This window comes from Dendropsophus ebraccatus, chromosome 3 (assembly GCF_027789765.1).
Source record: "Dendropsophus ebraccatus isolate aDenEbr1 chromosome 3, aDenEbr1.pat, whole genome shotgun sequence".
In the NCBI taxonomy this organism is placed as follows: Eukaryota; Metazoa; Chordata; class Amphibia; order Anura; family Hylidae; genus Dendropsophus; species Dendropsophus ebraccatus.
The window spans coordinates 117,253,993-117,272,325 of NC_091456.1; the positions used below are offsets into that span (position 1 = coordinate 117,253,993).

The following is an 18,333-nucleotide window of genomic DNA, read 5'->3' on the forward strand; positions in this document are numbered from 1 at the left end:
CTCCACAGGGACACTACACACTGCAGGGATCCTAATCAGACAGTTACAGGAACGAGATTGCGGCAGCCTTTCATTACCAGTGAGGAACCGTCCTCACCCTCTATGAAGCGAGCTCAGCTTCTGAGCTCACTTCATAGACCCCGCTGCACATTGTGACGTTCCGGGAACATTATGTGGGAACTCCCTGCTTTTCATGATTCTCCCAGAGCGTCATTTTGCGGCAAGTGGTTAACCCCTTAAAAACAAAGCTAATTTTCGTTTTAGCAGTTTTGTTTTTTCCTCCTGGCGTTTAAAGTGAATGTACCATCAGGTACATTTGCTTTAAGTTTTGTATATCAATAGAATGGGGCTAAACCACCTCCAGTACTTTATCCCCAGCCAGTGCCCAGTAATAGACCTGCGCAGTGCACAGGAACCTGGCCGCGGTTCAAAAAAAGGACCGTGGCACTGACTTTCCCGCACCGACGCAGTTCTATTGATATGCAAAACTTAGTGTCACTGTCATTTCAAATTTTTTTTTTGCAGAAATCAATAGTACAGGCGATTTTAAGAAACTTTGTAATTGGGTTTATTAGCCGAAAAATTCATTTTTATCATGAAAAAGCAGTTTAAAGCTCTCCCCCTGTTTTCATGGTTCTCTTTTGGAGAGGAGAGGAGTTGAGGCACCAAAACAGAACAGAGAGGAGGGGGGGGGACTGGGCCTGGGGAAAGTCTTTTTGAATGCATATAATGGCAAATTTGCCTAATAAACAGTGACACTTTAACCCCTTATCAACCCCTGTACGCCCCTGCAGCCCGGGGAGGATGGCCTGCCAAAATGTATAGTCGGCACGGGGGAGTCGTTAACCCCCCCCGTGCCGACGATCGCTGTTATTGGCTGATCATTTCAGATCAGCCAATAGCAGCTGAAAACAGCTTTCCGGGTCATCGGTGACCCAGAAAACAATGGCCATTGGTGCTGTCCGTCTAACTTTGGCTCCCATTGGCTTCCTGTTGTCTAACTTCGGCTATCTTCGGTTCTTCGGGCTCCCCTGTCGTCTATCTTCTGCAATCTTTGGCAGCTTCGCTCTACTGCCCCCTAGCGGCTGATCAGTGTATATTATACACTGATCAGTTGCTTTGGGGGAAAAGAAAAATTCTTTTTATGCCCCCTAACGCTGCTAAGTGCTGATCAGCATCGCATGTAAGTGCGCCGCTAATAAGCAACTCCTCCTTTTTGGCGTATGGGTCCCCCCCCCCTTTTTTTTCTATATCCTACCGCCACTGGCTGCTGATAAGTACCGCACGTAACTTATCAGCAACTCCTTTCTTGGCATAGGTTTTTTTTTCTTTCTTACTGTTAAGAAAAACGTAAAAAACACTACGTTACACTACACTACATGAATTCGAAGTTTTACACTACACATTTACATACCCCATATACCAATCCCCATATAAAAATGGCCCCCAGGGTGTTTTCGGCGGAAGAGGCATACGCTATTATTGCCTCCGACACCGAAACAGCCAATGAGGATGAATGGGAGTATCCTTTTTTCCTCCATTCATCATCATCATCATCCAGTGACATGTCTGGGGGTAGCGTAGCGTATGCTACCCCCAGACACGTTTTTTCCGCCAGTACCTTTCCAATAAGAGATCACAGTATGGCGTGAAATTCTACAAACTCTGTGAGAGTACCTCAGGGTACACTTACAGATTTAGGGTATGTGCACACTGCGCTGCTCCCGGCTGTTATCTGTAGCCGGGTAGCACCTCTATTAGCCGGCGTGGGTCTCATTGCCGCACCGGCTAATTAAGCGCCGCATGTCCCTGGTGTCTAGTGGGTCGGATCTCCCCGCCGCGATCGCATCGCGGAGGGGGAGGGGCGAGGGGGGAGAGAGATCCGTTCTTCTGCCTGTGCCGGGCCTCAGCGGCGCAATGACGCTGATCCCAACTCGGCAATAAATTGCTGTGGCCTACAGCAGGCCAAAGCAATCTATCACCGATCCCACTGATCATTGCTGTGTATATACACAGCATTGATCTCTATGAGAGATCAGTGCTGTGTATATAAAAGTCCCCCAGGGGGACTTCTAGTTAATGTAAAAAAAAAGTAAAAATGTTTTTTTATTAATAAAAAAAATCCCCTTCCCTAATAAAAGTCCAAATCACCCCCCTCTTCCCCTTCCCAAAATTGCGCATTTTTGGTCCCATCAAATCCAGAAAAAATGTAATAAAAAGCAATCAAAAAGTCACATATGCGCAATCAAGGTACCAATAGAAAGTACATGTCATGGCGCAAAAAAAATGACACCTCAATCAGCGCCATAGACCAAAGGATAAAACCGCTATAAGCCTGGGAATAGAGCGATTTTAAGGAACATATATTTGTTAACAGTGGTTTGAAATTTTTAAAAGCCATCAGATACAATAAAATTTATACATGTTACATCGTTTTAATCGTAATGGTTTGAGAAACATGCATAACAAGTCAGTTTTACCCAGGGTGAAAGGTGTAAACACGAAACTCCCTGAAATGAAAACAAATTCCTTTTTTTTTCCAATTTGACAGCGCAAATGATTTTTTTCCTGTTTCGCAGCATATTTTATGGGGAAATAAAGTCTGTCATTGCAAAGTACAATTGGTGTCGCAAAAAATAAGGGCTCATATAGGTCTCTAGGTGAAAAAATGCAAGTGCTATGGCCTTTTAAACATAAAGTGGAAAAAAGCAAAAGCGCAAAAAAGAAAATTGGCTTTGACCTTAAGGGCTTAAGAGAAACTCTAACCTTATATACCCTCCCTTTAAGAGCGACTTTGGTACAGTCCCTTTAAGAGCAACTTTGGTACAGTACCTTTAACAGCAACCTTGGTACAGTCCCTTTAAAGAGAACCAATCACGGAAGAAATTTAATTTTTTTTTATTTTCTAATCCAATGTAATTATTTATTTAATTACATTTGTAAATGCTTTTATTTATTTTTTCGGCCGCGTTTTTGTTTTATTAACTTTTCAATTCACTGTCTCGCGCCGGCTCTTTTCAAAAGAGCCGGCTCGAGACAGGAAGCTCCCGTCATCCACAGCGGCAGCAAGGCCGGCCGCCGCCATCTTGATTACGTCATTTGCGTTCCAGTGGTGGAACGCAAGTAACGTAATCAAGATGGCGGTGGCCGGGCCGAAGAAGAGGAACAGGTATAGTATAAGATACAGACTGCAACAGCAGTCTGTATCTTCATTTTGTCTATTTATGAAGATACAGACTGCCTTTGCAGTCTGTATCTTATACTTTACCTGATCCTCTTGTCCGTTGCAGTCTGATGCCGGGCGCCGCCATCTTGAATACGTCACTTGCGTTCCAGCGGTGGAACGCAAGCGACGTAATCAAGATGGCGGTGCCGGCCTTGCTGCAGCAAACAAGAGGAACAGGTAAAGTATAAGATACAGACTGCAAAGGCAGTCTGTATCTTCATAAATAGACTGCCTTTACAGTCTGTAGCTTATACTTTACCTGATGCTCTTGTTCGGTGCTGGAAGGCCGGGCGACGCCATCTTGAATACGTCACTTGCGTTCCAGCGGTGAAACGCAAAGTGACGTCATCAAGATGGCGGCGCCCGGCCTTCGTTCAGCTATCAAGAGAATTGGGTAAAGGGATAAGATACAGACTGCACAGGCAGTCTGTATCTTCATAAATAGACTTAGGGAGAGATTTCCTTTGATAATAGGGACAGTGATTTTTAGGTGATTGGTCCTCTTTAAGGAGCAACTTTGGTGCCAACACTTTGAGTGACCTATATACTGTCCCTTTAAGACCAGCTTAAGTACTGTCCCTTTAACCCCTTCAGGATCACACAGTTTTGTTTTTTTTTGCGCTTATGTTTTTCCCTTCTTGTGTTTAATATGCCATAGCGTTCGCATTTTTTCACCTATAGACCCATATGAGCCCCTATTTTTGCGCCACTAATTGTACTTTGCAATGTCAGGCTTAACTTAAGCATAAAGTATGCTGCAAAACCAGAAAAAAATTAAATGTATGATGAAATTGAAGAAAAAAAACACGCCTTTTTCTAATTTGGCAAGTATTTGTATTTACACAATTTGCCCTAGGGTAAAACTGACTTGTTATGCATGTTCCTCAAGTCGTTACGATTTCAACGATATGCAACATGTATAACTTTAATTTTTTTTATAGCTTTTAAAAATTAAAACCTTTTTGATAAATTAATGTTCCTCTCTCTATTACCATGCATATATCGCTTTTATCCTTTGGTCTATGCGGCTGTCTGAGGTGTAATTTTTTTGCCCCATGATCTGTCCTTTATATCAGTACCTTGATACTTGAACTTTTTGATCGCTTTTGATTACTATTTTTCTGGATTTGATGCAACCAAAAATGCGCAATTTTGCACTTTGGGGGCGATCCCCCCACTAGACACCAGGAAAGTGGCCAAGCAGCATTTTAAACGCAGCTGTCAGCTTTGACAGCTGCATTTAAAATGCTTATTAGTGGGCACGGCGATCGGACCTTGCCAGCTAATTGCCGCGGTCCCGGGCTACAAGTGGTACCCTGGATTGCGGCGGTTCAGAGCCTCCCTCTAAACTTCCCCACCCGCATGAGGACGTATAGTTATGCCCTCATGCGGGAATGGGTTAAAAGAGACTTAGGTGCCATTCTTTAAAAAACAGCTTAAGTACTGACCCTTTAAGAGCTACTTGGGTACTGTCCATTTAAGAGCGACTTGGGTACCGTCCCTTTAAGAGCGACTTGAGTACCGTCCCTTCAAGAGCGACTTGGGAACTGTCCTTTTAAGAGTGACCTGGGAACGTCCTTTTTTAGAGCGACTTATGTAATGCCCTTTTAAGGGCGACTTGGGTACCATCCCTTTAAAAGTGACTTATGTAATGCCGTTTTAAAAGCGGCTTGGGTACCTTCCCTTTAAGAGCGGCTTGGGTACTGTCCCTTTAAGAGCGGCTTGGGTACTGTCCCTTTAAGAGCGGCTTGGGTACCGTCCCTTTAAGAGCGGCTTCGGTACTGTCCCTTTAAGAGCGACTTGGGCACGTCCCTTTTTAGAGTGGCTTATGTAATGCCCCTTTAAGAGTGACTTGGTTACCGCCCCTTTAAGAGCGACTTGGGTACCGTCCTTTCAAGAGAGACTTGAGTAAGTCCTTTTTTAGAGCGACTTATATGATGCCCCTTTAAGAGCGACTTTGGTACCGTCCCTTTCAGAGCGACTTATGTAATGTCCCTTTAAGAGCGGCTTGGGTACCGTCTTTTAAACAGCGGCTTGGGTACCGTCTTATTAACAGCGACTTGAGTATCGTCCCTTTAACAGCGACTTGAGTACTGTCCCTTTAAGAGCGACTTGGGTACCGTCCCTTTAAGAGCGACTTGAGTAAAGCCCCTTTAAGAGTGACTTGGCTACGGTCCCTTTAAGAGCAACTTGACTACCGTCCCTTTTAAGAGCGACTTGGCTAGCGTCCCTTTAAGAGTGACTTGGCTACCATCCCTTTAACCCCTTAAGGACCAGGCCTGAAATGGCCTTAAAGGACAACTCCGGCGAAAAAATTTTTGGGCTTATTTAACACACATTACAAAGTTATATAACTTTGTAATGTGGTTAAATACCCGGTCTGGCCCCCTTCCCCCACTTTCCGACCCCCCACCCCGGAAGTTAAAGAATGTATACATTACCTATTGCGGTCGTCACGGTCCTCTTCTCTGGTGTCGGGTGACGTCAGAGCTGGGGGGCGGTCCGGGTCTTCTTCCTCTTCGGCGTCTTCATTGAGAGTGAATGGGAGAGAGTGATTGGCTGAGCTTGCTGGAAGCCATGTGATGCGCTCCAGCCAATGAAAAGGCTGCCGGTGTGCAAGCGTACTGGCAGCCTTTTCTCTCTCATGGACCCGGAAGCAAGAGACATCGCTGGACGGCGGACGCAGGTGACGGTGAGGCGGACGGCGGGCGAATGGAGTGGCGATCGTCACCGGAGGGATGGTGAGTATGGTGTCTGTGTGTGTCTGTGTTTTTTTTTTGGGGGGGGGGTCCCGCCAGAGTTGTCCTTTAAGGACCAGAGCAAATTTTATGCATATGACCTGTGTCACTTTATTCATTAATAACTTCGGGATGCTTTAACCTATCCGGCTGATTCTGAGACTGTTTTCTCGTGACATATTGTACTTCACATTTCTTGTAAATTGGAGTCGATACTTATAACAAATCTATATGAAAAAACCCAAAATAACGTGAAAAATTGTGAAAAAATGCATTTTTCCAACTTTAAAACTTTTCTGCTTATACAGAAAATAGTTATACCACATAAATTATATATTAAATAGCATTAGCAACATGTCTACTTTATGTTGGCGGCATTTAGTAAACTATATTTCATTTTTTTTAGACAATAGAAAGAGTAAAACATTAGCAGGAAATTTCCAAATTTTCAGTAAAATTTCAAAATCAGATATTTTTAGAGACCTGTTCAGGTTTAAAGTGTATTTGAGGAGACTGCATGTTAGAAAGCCCCACAAAGCACCCCATTTCAGAAACTGCACCCTCAAAACTCTGCAAAAGCACATCCAGAAAGTTTTTTAACCCTTTAGGGGAGTCACAGAAATAAAAGCTAAGTGTGTAAGAAATTTGAAAATTTTAATTTTCTGTGCAGATATTTTATTGTAATCCAATATTTTTCATAATTATAAACCTATTACCATAGAAATGCACCCCAATATTGATTGCCCCGTTTCTGCAGTTTATAGAAATACCACATATGTGGCCCTAATGCATTGTTTGACGGAACCACAAGCCTCAGATACAAAGGAGCGCCTAGTGAATTTCAATGGCTCCGTTATATTTGGTCATTTCTGACTGTACCACTTCCGGTTGGTAGAGGCTCTGGGGTGCCAAAACCTAAAAAACACCCCTAAAGGGACACCATTTAGAAAACTACACCCCTCAAGGAATGTAACAAAGGGTGCGGTGAGCATGTTGACCCCACAGGTGCTTCACAGATTTTCCGAACAATATGGCGTGAAAAAAAGACAAAAGTAATTTTTACACTAAAACGTTGTTCTAGCCTTCAATTTTTTATTTTCACAAAGGGATAAAAGGAAAAAAAACATGTAGCGCACTTTCTCCCGAGTACAGAAATACCCCACATGTGGACATAAAGTGCCAAGCGGGCGCAGGACGAGCGTCCAAAGGGAAGGAGCGCCAATTGGCTTTTGGAAGCTGGATTTCACTGGAATGGATTTCAAGAGCCATGTCGCATTTACAAAGCTCTCCTGCTGCCAAAACACACGAAACATCCCACAAGTGACCCCATTCTGGAAACTACACCCCTTAAGGAATCTAACAAGGGGTTCAGTAAGCATATGGACCCCACTGGTGACGGGCACAAATGTGGAAAAATGTGACGTGAAAGTGAAAATTTTCATTTTTTCACTTTCACGGCACAAATGTGCCCGTCATCAAGGTGTCTATATCCTCATTGCACCCCTTGTTAGATTCCTTGAGGGGTGTAGTTTCCTGAATGGGGTCACTTGTGGGGGGTTTCCACTGTCTTGGCAGCACGAGGACTCTGTAAATGTGACATGGCGTTCATCGACCATTCTAGCCAAATCCAACCTCCAAAATCCAAATGGCGCTCCTTACCTTCGGAGGCTTGCCCTGCACCCACATGGCGCTTTATGTCCACATGTGGGGTATTTACGGGGGAATTGCTCTACACATTTTGTGTTTTTTTTTCTCTTTTAACCCCTTGTGAAAATGATAAATTCAAGGCTAGACCAACATTATAGTGTAAAAAATGTAATATTTCATTTTCATGCCACATTGTTCCACATTTGTGCCCGTCACCAGTGGGGTCCATATGCTCACTCCACCCCTTCTTACATTCCCTGAGGGGTGTAGTTTCCATAATGGGGTCACTTGTCGGGGGTTTCAACTGTCTTGGCAACACAGGGGCCTTTTAAATGCAACTTGTCCCCTCGAAATCCATTCCAGCCAAATCCAGCCTCAAAAAACCAAATGGCGCTCCTTCCGTTTGGAGGCTTACCCTGTTCCCGCATGGTGCTTTATGTCCACATGTAGGGTATTTCCGTACTCAGGGGAAATTGCTCTACACATTTTGTGTTTTTTTTTATCTTTTAACCCCTTGTGAAAATGAAAAAATCAAGACAAGATCAATGATTTAGAGTAAAAATTTTAAAAAAATTACACTAAATGTTGGTCTAGCCTTGATTTTTTTCCATTTCCACAAGGGGTTAAAAAAGAAAATAAATGCAAAACGTGTAGGGTAATTTCCCCTGAGTATGAAAATACCCCTTATGTGGGCATAATGTGCCATATGGGCACAGGGCAAGCCACCAAAGGGACAGAGCGCCATTTAGAGGCTGGAATGGGGGATGGAGGCCATGTCGCAATTACAAAGCTCCTGTGCTGCCAGGACAGTGGGAACCCCCCACATGTAACCCTATTCTGGAAATTACACCCCATATGGAATCTAACAAGGGGTGCAGTGAGCATATGGACCCCACTGGTAACAGGCACATATGTAGAATATGTGGTGTGAACATAAAAAATTAAATTTTTTTCATTTTCACGCCCCAAATGGTGCCGTCACCAGGGGACAATATCCCCGCTGCCCCTCTTGTTAGATTCCTTATGGGGTGTAGTTTCCAGAATGGGGTCACTTGTGGGGGTTTTCTACTGTCCTGGCCGCACAGAGGCTTGGTAATTGCATCATGGCAAGTCTCTAATGGGAATGGCAGCCATACCTATTTAGCTGGGGAAAAGGGACAATTTAAATTTATTTGGGGGTATTAGGCCAATTATTAGTTTATAAGGTTGAAAATGACAGGTGTCCATCAAATTCAACCTGTGTTGATCCAGAGGAAGGCAAAAAACCCTTGTGAGGCAGACGACAGTAGCCTCATCACAGGGGAAAATTCCTTCCCGACTCCATAATGGCAATCAGAATAATCCCTGGATCAATGTGACCCCTGAATCAGGAATAAGGGACAGAATTTAGATAATGTAGAACTCCGATGACGTGTGGTACGCCTTGAAGCGATCCAGTATGCAGAGGCCGGGGTGATCAGGACAGGTGGCACACTGGAAAATGGTGCCCTTCCTGATCCCCCTGTTACACCACACTCTGCACTTCTTCTGGGGTCTCCTGTTTTCCAGTGTGGGGGACGTCACCTGGAAAATGTTGTCCTGGTGCGATACGGGGTCCTTCATATCCAGAAGAGCTGGGTTCGCTCCATGGCTGCTAATTATTAGGGCTCTATTACTGCTTCTGATATATTCGGATCGTGCCGCAAGCTACAGTAGCTCGGGCAGTGAGGGACCAGAAGAGGGGGATGCTGGTATAAAAGTTATCCCCTTACGGGTGGTAACCTTTATCCAGCAGTGGGAAGATCAGTTCCCAAATTATCTCCCCACTAACTCGGAGGATGGGGGGGGCGGGCAGGATTCGGGTGTCCTTTCCTTCATACACTCTAAGGCTGGGTTCACACTATGTATATTTGAGGCTGTATTTGTGAGGCTGTATAGCAACCAAAACCAGGAGTGGATTGAAAACACAGAAAGGCTATGTTCACATAATGTTGTAATTGAGTGGATGGCCGTCATTTAATGGCAAATTTTTGCTGTTATTTTAAAACAACGGCTGTTATATTGAAATAATGGAAGTTATTTACCGTTATATGGCGGCCATCCACTCAATTTCAACATTGTGTGAACAGATCCTTTCTGGGTTTTCAATCCACTCCTGGTTTTGGTTGCTATGAGGACCTGACATGAGGACCAAATACAGCCTGAAATATACATAGTGTGAACCCAGCCTAAGGGTACGTGCACACTGCGGAATGGCGAAGGATAACCCTTTGTGCATTCCGCAGCTCGCACCCGCCGGCGGACTGATGCAGGCGCGCGTCTCCGCTCGTGTCACACTCCATTCTATGCACGGGCGGATTCCGCCCTCTGTCCAAAGAATGAACACGTTCATTCTTTGGACAGACGATGGAATCCGCACGTGCATAGAACGGAGTCTATGACACAGGTGGAGACGCGTGCCTGCATCAGTCCGCCGGCGGGTGCGAGCTGCGAAATGCACAAAGGGTTATCCTTCGCCATTCCACAGTGTGCACGTACCCTAAATCTGTATGTGTACCCTGAGGTACGCTCACAGGGTTTGTAGAATTTCACGCCATACCGTGATCTCTTAATGGGACGGTACTGGCGGAAAAGATGTGTCTGGGGGGCAGCATATGCTACGCTACCCCCAGATATGTCATTGGATGATGAGGATGAGGATGAAAGGAGGAAAGAAGGATCCCCCCATTCACCCTCACTGGCTGTTTCGGTGTCGGAGGCAATAATAGCGTATGCGTCCGACACCGAAAACGCCCTGGGGGCCGTTTTTATACGGGGACTAGTATGTGGGGTTTGTAAATGTGTACTAGTGTAGTGTAAAACTTTATTTCGTGTGGTGTAATGTAGTGTTTTTTACGTTTTTTATTTAACAGTAAGAAAAAAACCTACGCCAACAAAGGAGTTGCTGATAAATGCCGCACTTATGTGCGGCACTTATCAGCAGAAAGTGGCGGTAGGATATAGGGGGGAAAAAAGCACCTACGTCAAAAAGGAGGAGTTGCTGATCTGCACTCAGCGGCGGTAGGACATGAAATCAAGGTCTTTGTTTTTTTTTCTCATTTTTGTATTATTGTTAAGGCTATGTTCACATGTGGTATCCCACCACGGGTTTTGCTATTGGTTACACCCTTCGTAAAAGCCTGTACTTATTGTACACAAGTGGTGATGAAGGTGATAAAGTTTCACCACTAGATGTCGCTGTATTAGATATATGTACTTAGATGCTGCATAACTAAAGCATGTAAAGGGTTATTGTTTGTGTGTCACATGGATCTGTGGACCTATGGGAATCTTCTCTTCTTCTATCCTATCATCTCTCTCTCTCTCTCTCTCTACTACTCTCTCTACTTCTTCTAATGCACTCTTCACCCACTCACAGCGCACTTTAGATACGCTCAGGTAGGAAGTCACATTGGTAGAGAAAGTGTGTAGGTTTTTTGTGTTGGACATTGTAGAGGAAGGATGCAAGCTATAAAGCTCTCTACGGTGGTCCTCTCTGGGCCCTGGCCCTCTGCCAGCTCCCCTACTTTCAAAGTTCAGTCTTAGTCAGAACCCTGTATGAGTAGGGAGCAAGACAAGACACAGCTAACAGTTTCTTCTCAGTAACGCTAGACAACACTATGCAGTGTTAAACCCTTACAGGAGAGGACAAGTCAGAGACAACCTCAACCCATGTTGTGGAATAGGAGAGTCACAGAGCAGGACAGCCTCCACAGACAGCAGTAAGCTAGGAACTGATCCGGATGGAGCAAAGTTGCTAAGAGCCTAGGAACTCTATGTCGCAGCGCAGTTGTCAGCAGGGAACCCTCAGCATTCCGCTCATCCCAGGTAACAAGGTCTGGGGCCTTGTGTCACCCTCATAGCATGGGTCACCCAACACTGGTGGACATTAGGTGGTGTGAAGACCCAAGGTCACGGGCACACGTATTCGCTTCTTCTTCTAAGTATTCTACCTCATCCTCCAACATCCCGGCAGAGCACAGTACTACTTGGGTTGGGACTCTCACGACATCCTCCTCTCTGCTCCTCTGATTCTTTGTATCTCTCAACACGCAACACAGTCAGCACAACTGTACTTTCCACTGTAGCCCTACCACAGATCTGGTTCCTGTATTATCAAGTGCCTTTTCATGTGCTTTATCAAGGGAACTGTCAAGTGTATTATACCCTGTCAAGGAAAAGCTGTATAACTTGCAGCACACAAGTACCTTCCAAGTAAAAATAAGATTATTTATGATAAAAAGACTCTGTAGTTCTTCATCTCACACCAACACAGTGTACACTACAGCATTGGGACATTTCCCCTTTCTGTGGGTGGCGGTTCCGATAGTCCGGGGGGGTCACTACACCACTCCGGGCCACCATGATATCATCCCAAGGGACCCCATAGCAACCCGGCAGGACACTGTCCACAGGGGAACAGGGTACAACCAGCCTTCTAAACTAAAAGCAGGTGTGCCACAATACCTGTATGCCCAACCGTCACTGGCGTCACGACATAACATCTTAAAGCCCGGCTGTATCTCGGCCAACCACCACCGGAGTGGCGTCACACCCTACCCCTAGCAAGTGACCGGCCAATCCTCCGACACAACATCTTGGGGGCACACCACAAACACAGTATTTAGGCTTGGTATTTTGCAACCAAAACCAGGAGTGGATTGAAAACACAGGCTATGTTCAAACACTGTCGAAATTGAGTGGATGACAGCCACTTAATGGGAAATCATTACTGTTATTTTAAAACAACGGCCGATATTTACCATTAAATAATGGCCATCTGCTCGATTTCAACAGTGTTTCTATAGCCTTTCTATGTTTTCAAACCACTCCTGGTTTTGGTTGCAAAATACTTACACAAATACTGAGCAAAAATACTGTGTGTGAACATAGCCTTAAAAATAATACAATAATGATAAAGAAAAAAATAAATAAATAAAGATCTCTATTTTATTTTCATCAGGGGATATGAACCAGAGAATGAACTGCTGGCAGGTCTCTAGACCGGTTAGTTACCCCTAGACCACAGCTCCAACACATTTGGGCTAAGAGATTCAACTATATCTAAATGTTACTTTCAGACCTAACCTGCCTACAGAGGACTGATCTGCAATCAGAGAAACTAATGCTAAGTTTACACGGAGCGATAATTGGCCCGATCGTACGATTAACGATTTCGAAGTAACGATTTTTTTCTATAACGATTAGCGTTTAGAGGGTACGATATATCGTACGGAAAAATTGTTTAGCGGTCGTTTTGCTCCCACAGCCCGGCCCCCCACTCGCAGCCCGGCCCCCCCCCCACTCAACCGCAGCCCCCTGCGCCGCTCCGATTGCCACCCCCGCTGCCCTGATCACCACCCCCGCCGCTCCGATCGACCCCCCCCCCCCGCGCCGCCGCTCCAATCGCCTGGCCCCCCAGTGCCGCTCTGATCGCCCCCCCCCCGCTGCCGCTCTGATCGCCCCCTCGCCACTGCCGCTCCTATCGCCCCTGCCGCGATCATACGTTACCTGCTCCGCGTAGCAGGTCTTCGAAATCCCCTCTTCAGCCAATCAATGCAAGGCAGCACTGATTGGCTGAAGAGGAGCCGTTTGAAATTCCCGGCTCCCCTCTTCAGCCAATCAATGCAAGGCAGCACTGATTGGCTGAACAGGGGAGCCGGGAACTTCAAACGGCTCCTCTTCAGCCAATCAGTGCTGTCATGCCCTGCCCTGCGGCGGGGGTGGTGATCAGAGCGGTGGCGGGGGTGGCGATCGGGGCGGCAGCAGGGGTGGCGATCGGGGCGGCAGCAGGGGTGGCGATCGGAGCGGCGGCGGGGGTGGCGATCGGAGCGGCGGCGGGGGTGGCGATCGAGCCGACGCAGGGGGCTGCGGATGAGCGGGGGGCGGGCGGCGGGACAACGATTTAAGAACATGTTAAAAGATCAAAATGAACAATTTATCGTTCGCCGCGTTTACACGTACGATTATCTTTCGAATTTGATAGTTATCGCGCAAATTCGCCCGATAATCGTTCCGTGTAAACGTAGCATAAGGGTCCATTTCTTCCTCCTCCCTCCTCTTCATGAATAATCAATGCTGCCCAGCCTCCTGCTCACTCAGCAGTCAGTTAGGGTACATTTACACAGAAAGATTATCTGACAGATTATCTGCCAAAGATTTGAAGCCAAAACCAGGAATGGATTTGAAAAGAGGAGAAATCTCAGGCTTTCCTTTATGACTTTGGCTTCAAATCTTTGGCAGATAATCTGTCAGATAATCTTTCTGTGTAAATGTACCCTAACTGACAGCTGAGTGAGCAGGAGGCCGGGCAGCATTGATTATTCATGAAGAGGAGGGAGGAGGAAGGAATGGTGAGGTGGCCAGAGTGCGGCACAAACAACTCCTCTTTGCCTCTTCAATACAGTAGGAGACGTGAGATTGTGCATAATCCACTGCACGGAAATTCACCATACTCACTAGGGGAGTGCAAACTACAGCATACTGTCAACACCTTAGGTAGGGCCCGGGAGCTGACAGATTCCCTTTAACGTCTGAGTATGCACTGTTTAGTGGCTCAATATGCTCGGTTTAGAGACTCAGTATGCACAATTTAACATATGTATTTACAGTACAGGAGCTTATTATACACAGATCAGACTATCAGAGAGTTCAAGAGCACAGTATACGCAGTTCAGCAGCTCAGCAGCTCAGTATGCATGGTCAGTACATGCATGCTCACTCATGATACCTGGCACCAGGTCCAACAGATTGGTGTGCCTGAACAAGATCACCAATACTGCGATGCAAATAGCTGAGCAAGATCCTGCCTTCCCCCCAATGAACAATACAATACAAAATGTACAAGTATTTAATCAAATAAGCCACTCAGGAACAATTTCACCCCTTTACGGGACCTCACCTCGCACACCCTGCAGCTCCTTGTAGAAATCCATCCTTCTGCAGATTGGTTAGTTAGTATTGTCTGTCTCGGCAGCAAAACAGTCTCCTGCACGGGCGGGCACTCATCAATAGCATGCAAGTGCACAATTCTCCATACGGCAGATAAGGCTAGTTCCAGAATACACACGTCAAAAAGCCCAAGAGCGGTGCGGGATGCAACGGTGTGGGACACTGCTATGTTTGCACGACCTCACACTGCAACTCCCCCCATTGATGACAAGTTACTAAATCTTTTCCAACAAAGATATATATAAATATTCTCCATACAGATGTTACAGCTGACAATTGCTGTTCATTGTGCATGACCAACTTCTGAGTCTGTTCCATGTACATTTATTGCATTTTACAGAATTTAATTTCATCAGTGCCATCAACCTGTCAAGGTGTTATGATTTGGATTAATGCTTTATGTTTGTTCTTTCAAGTAATATTTAACAATTGCTTTTCAATAGGTTTATTCACACAAAGCTTCACAGAGCATAGAGGTGTTGAAGTATCCATCAACATGCTGGTTGTTTCCACTGTGGCGGCATTTGTTGTAGGCGCTGTATTATCAGGTCTAGGAGTATGCTTGTTGAGCACTCAACAGAGCAGAAAGTTGAAATGCAGACGAAAAGAGAAGGACAGTGGCCTCATACTGGACAAATCTGTTAAAAGTGTAAGTAGAAGAAGAGACTTTGGCCATGCAGATCATGATCCTGTCTTCACATCTTTAAAACAACATGCCTGGAACCCTGGACACAATAAGGAACATAGTGGCATTCCACCAACCCCTGAACAGACACCTGAACAACATAAGAGAATCACTGATTCCCACGAATACATAACTTACTCTTTGCGAGATTCATCAGCAAGCTTATTGCACCAAGACATGCATCTGTCGTCCTCTAATTTACCCTCAGATAGCCAATATGAATCCCAAGACCCACATTTTTTCCACCCCAATAAAGAAGACTCTCGCTATGCCCCATTACATAAGGAAGATTCTCACTATTTACCACTTAAAGAAGATGAGTCTCAATATTTATCACAACATGAAGAAACTGTTAGAATTTTTAATAATCACAGAGACAATACTTGTTACTTTTTGCCTCATGTTAAGGAGTCTTGCACTCTACCTGTACCTTTGGATGAGAATCAATATTTACCTCAAAACAGGAGCAGCCCAAACTTCCTTTCAAAATGCATACAGGAATATTTAACCCCTTATGGAGAGAAAATGCTGCATCACTCATCACTGGGACCTGACTCGCATTATATGCATGGAGAATTATCCTGCCTTTGTTCTGGCAGAAAACACAGACATGTTTCTGCTTCTACAAGTGAGATTTTTTGTCAAAGACCTTATCGAGGCAGTACTCCCCAGTTGTCCTCACATCTGAAGAGAGAGACTTTTACCTGGGAAGAAAACTGGAAAAGGCCCACTGATACAATGTATATTTATCCTCAAACATCACAGAGCATAACCCCTGGCTCAGACTTCAAGTTAATGTTGCAATACGGAATGCCACATACATCCAAATCTCAGTAATATAATCAAAAATAATAGAATACATTGGCTATTTCCAGTTTGGAAGGGCCACAGAAATGGAAGCTATTTTAGTGCTGGGCTTAAAAGCAAAGTAAAATTTGCATTTAAGGGGTACTCCAGCGGGGGGGATATTTTGGGACCTGGCTGAGAGAAAAGACGTCCACTCACCTCCCCGGATCCAGCGGCGGGTCCCGTATCGCGACGCTCCGGTTCCCGTGCGCTTCCTGGTGTCTGACGCGGGATCGAGGCGTTACGTCTCAAGTCCGCTCAGCCAGTCAGTGACAGAGGCGGGATCCGTTTCAAGTCAGCTCAGATCCCGCCTCTGTCACTGACTGGCTGAGCGGACTTGAGACTTCACTTCTCGAGCCTGCGTCAGACACCAGGAAGCAGCCGGGAAGCGCCGAGATACAGGACCCGCCACTGGATCTGGGGAGGTGAGTGGACATCTTTTCTCTCAGCCACCCCCTCCCCAGCCAGATCCCAAAATAGCCCCCCCCCCCCACTGGAGTACCCCTTTAAAGTGATTGTCCAGAATTTTATGCTTACCTGCCCAGACTCCTCTGGTGTTGCAGTGTTGCCAGTGTCCCCAACTGACTTCAGAGCCTCCACTTCTGAAACAAACTTGTCTCAGGAGTGACAGCCCACTCAGCCAATCACTGACTGAGACAGGACAGCCCTGCAGCCAGTGATTGGCTGAGCAGGCTGTTACTCCTAGAAGATTTTGTCTTGGAAATGAAGGCTCTGCTTTCAGCGGGGGATACCGGTGACACCACAACAGGACATCAGGGGAGTGCTGACAGGTAAGCATAACATGTTCATTGTTTTATACGCACCAGAAGCAATATATTTAAAAGAAAATGCTTCATGCATTCTCTAAACTCCAAGTCAGCTTCTAAAGTCTCCAGTGTTTGTTTTTTTGAAGCCTTGAAAAAACATTCTCAAGCTGCTGGTGAAAGATATTGCCCCTAGGCATTGTATCCAATTGAGTACTATCTTTTTGAATTTCTTTGAAGGTGCTGTTAAAAGAGCATCTATATTAATGGGCGAAACGTGTGTTCCCTCATTAGCCAAGCACAATATATATAGATAAATATTTTATTAGGTTTTTTTAAGTATTCTTTTGACAAGTTCAGAGTAGTGAACAATTTATGCATGGATGTGTGAATTATAATTGGGGTCAATATGTCCTTATAAATAACAGGAAAGCTTAGGGAGCATTCTCATACATAGGTGTCCAGGGATTCATTTCCCGATACATATATAAAATAAATAAATATGGTTGATTCAGTGTGCTAGTAAAATCAAAGCAAAGGCTTTCTTATGCCATAACAAAGAATACATTGCTGATGCACCTCTGTCATAGTTTCGGTCTGTTTTTTTGTCATTTTTATTATGTTCCACATGTGTGCCTGGAAACTTCCAATGCACACACTGAACATATCCATAGACAGTCTTGAGGCACACTGGCATTTTTCATCATGCTTTTATTGTGCTGTATAGGAAAGTGTAGTCTCCAATAAAAATGGATGCTGCACAGATTACACTTGTATAATGGGGGTCAGTGGCCAGCGTATACATATATTACTGTATGAATAGACAGTTGCATATGATGAAGGCTTCCGTCATTGCTAGATATATTATCTTGCCCACTCAAACTTTATCAGACAATGCCAAGCATCTCATGTGGTCCTCTTGACTCTCCTCAGTTAGCAAATGTGGCTGGTCATACTTCCCTTAAGGTATAATGGTCCTTTTAGACGCAGTGATTATCGTTCAAATCTTCACAATAGCGATCAAACTTTAGTTGTTATCTGCTGGTGTAAATATAGCTAACGATCAAACTACAACCAAGAAATCGTTAATTGTGGTCTTTATTATTTTTCTGATCATTTTGTATAAACTGTCTTTCGCAGATTATACCTGCTATGTGAGTTGTTCTGAGAAGGAATGTTCATGGGGGTAAATATTTAATTATTGAATTATGTTCTTCCTTGGTTTTGGCTCATGTTAAGAGGAAAATCGACATTGAAGATTCGTGAAGAGAATATTATATTCTCCATTGCTTTGAACATTTACTTTGCTCCTGGAGTAGGTAATTAAGAGTTTAAATTGTGTGGGTTTGTGTTCATCACAGTTTTTGTGGGGTTTTTTTGGCTTAGTTTTTTGTGTTCATTGAAATGTATCACTCTCTACCATGAGCTATGTGGCAAATATTTTCCCCAGGCCGATTT

The 18,333-nt window shown here is 44.9% G+C and overlaps 1 protein-coding gene across 6 annotated transcripts in view; it reads left to right on the plus strand.

Annotated features, from left to right (window-relative positions):
* SEMA6B (semaphorin 6B) overlaps positions 1-16,224 on the plus strand; it is a 683,939-nt gene extending 667,715 nt beyond the window's left edge. For all 6 annotated transcript variants that reach the window (XM_069964532.1, XM_069964533.1, XM_069964531.1 and 3 more), the window contains one exon: positions 15,024-16,224. In XM_069964532.1, coding sequence (XP_069820633.1) covers positions 15,024-16,102 — 1,079 coding nt within the window. In that variant the 3' untranslated portion in view covers positions 16,103-16,224. The remainder of the gene's footprint in view (positions 1-15,023) is intronic.
* The last annotated feature ends 2,109 nt before the right edge of the window (positions 16,225-18,333 follow it).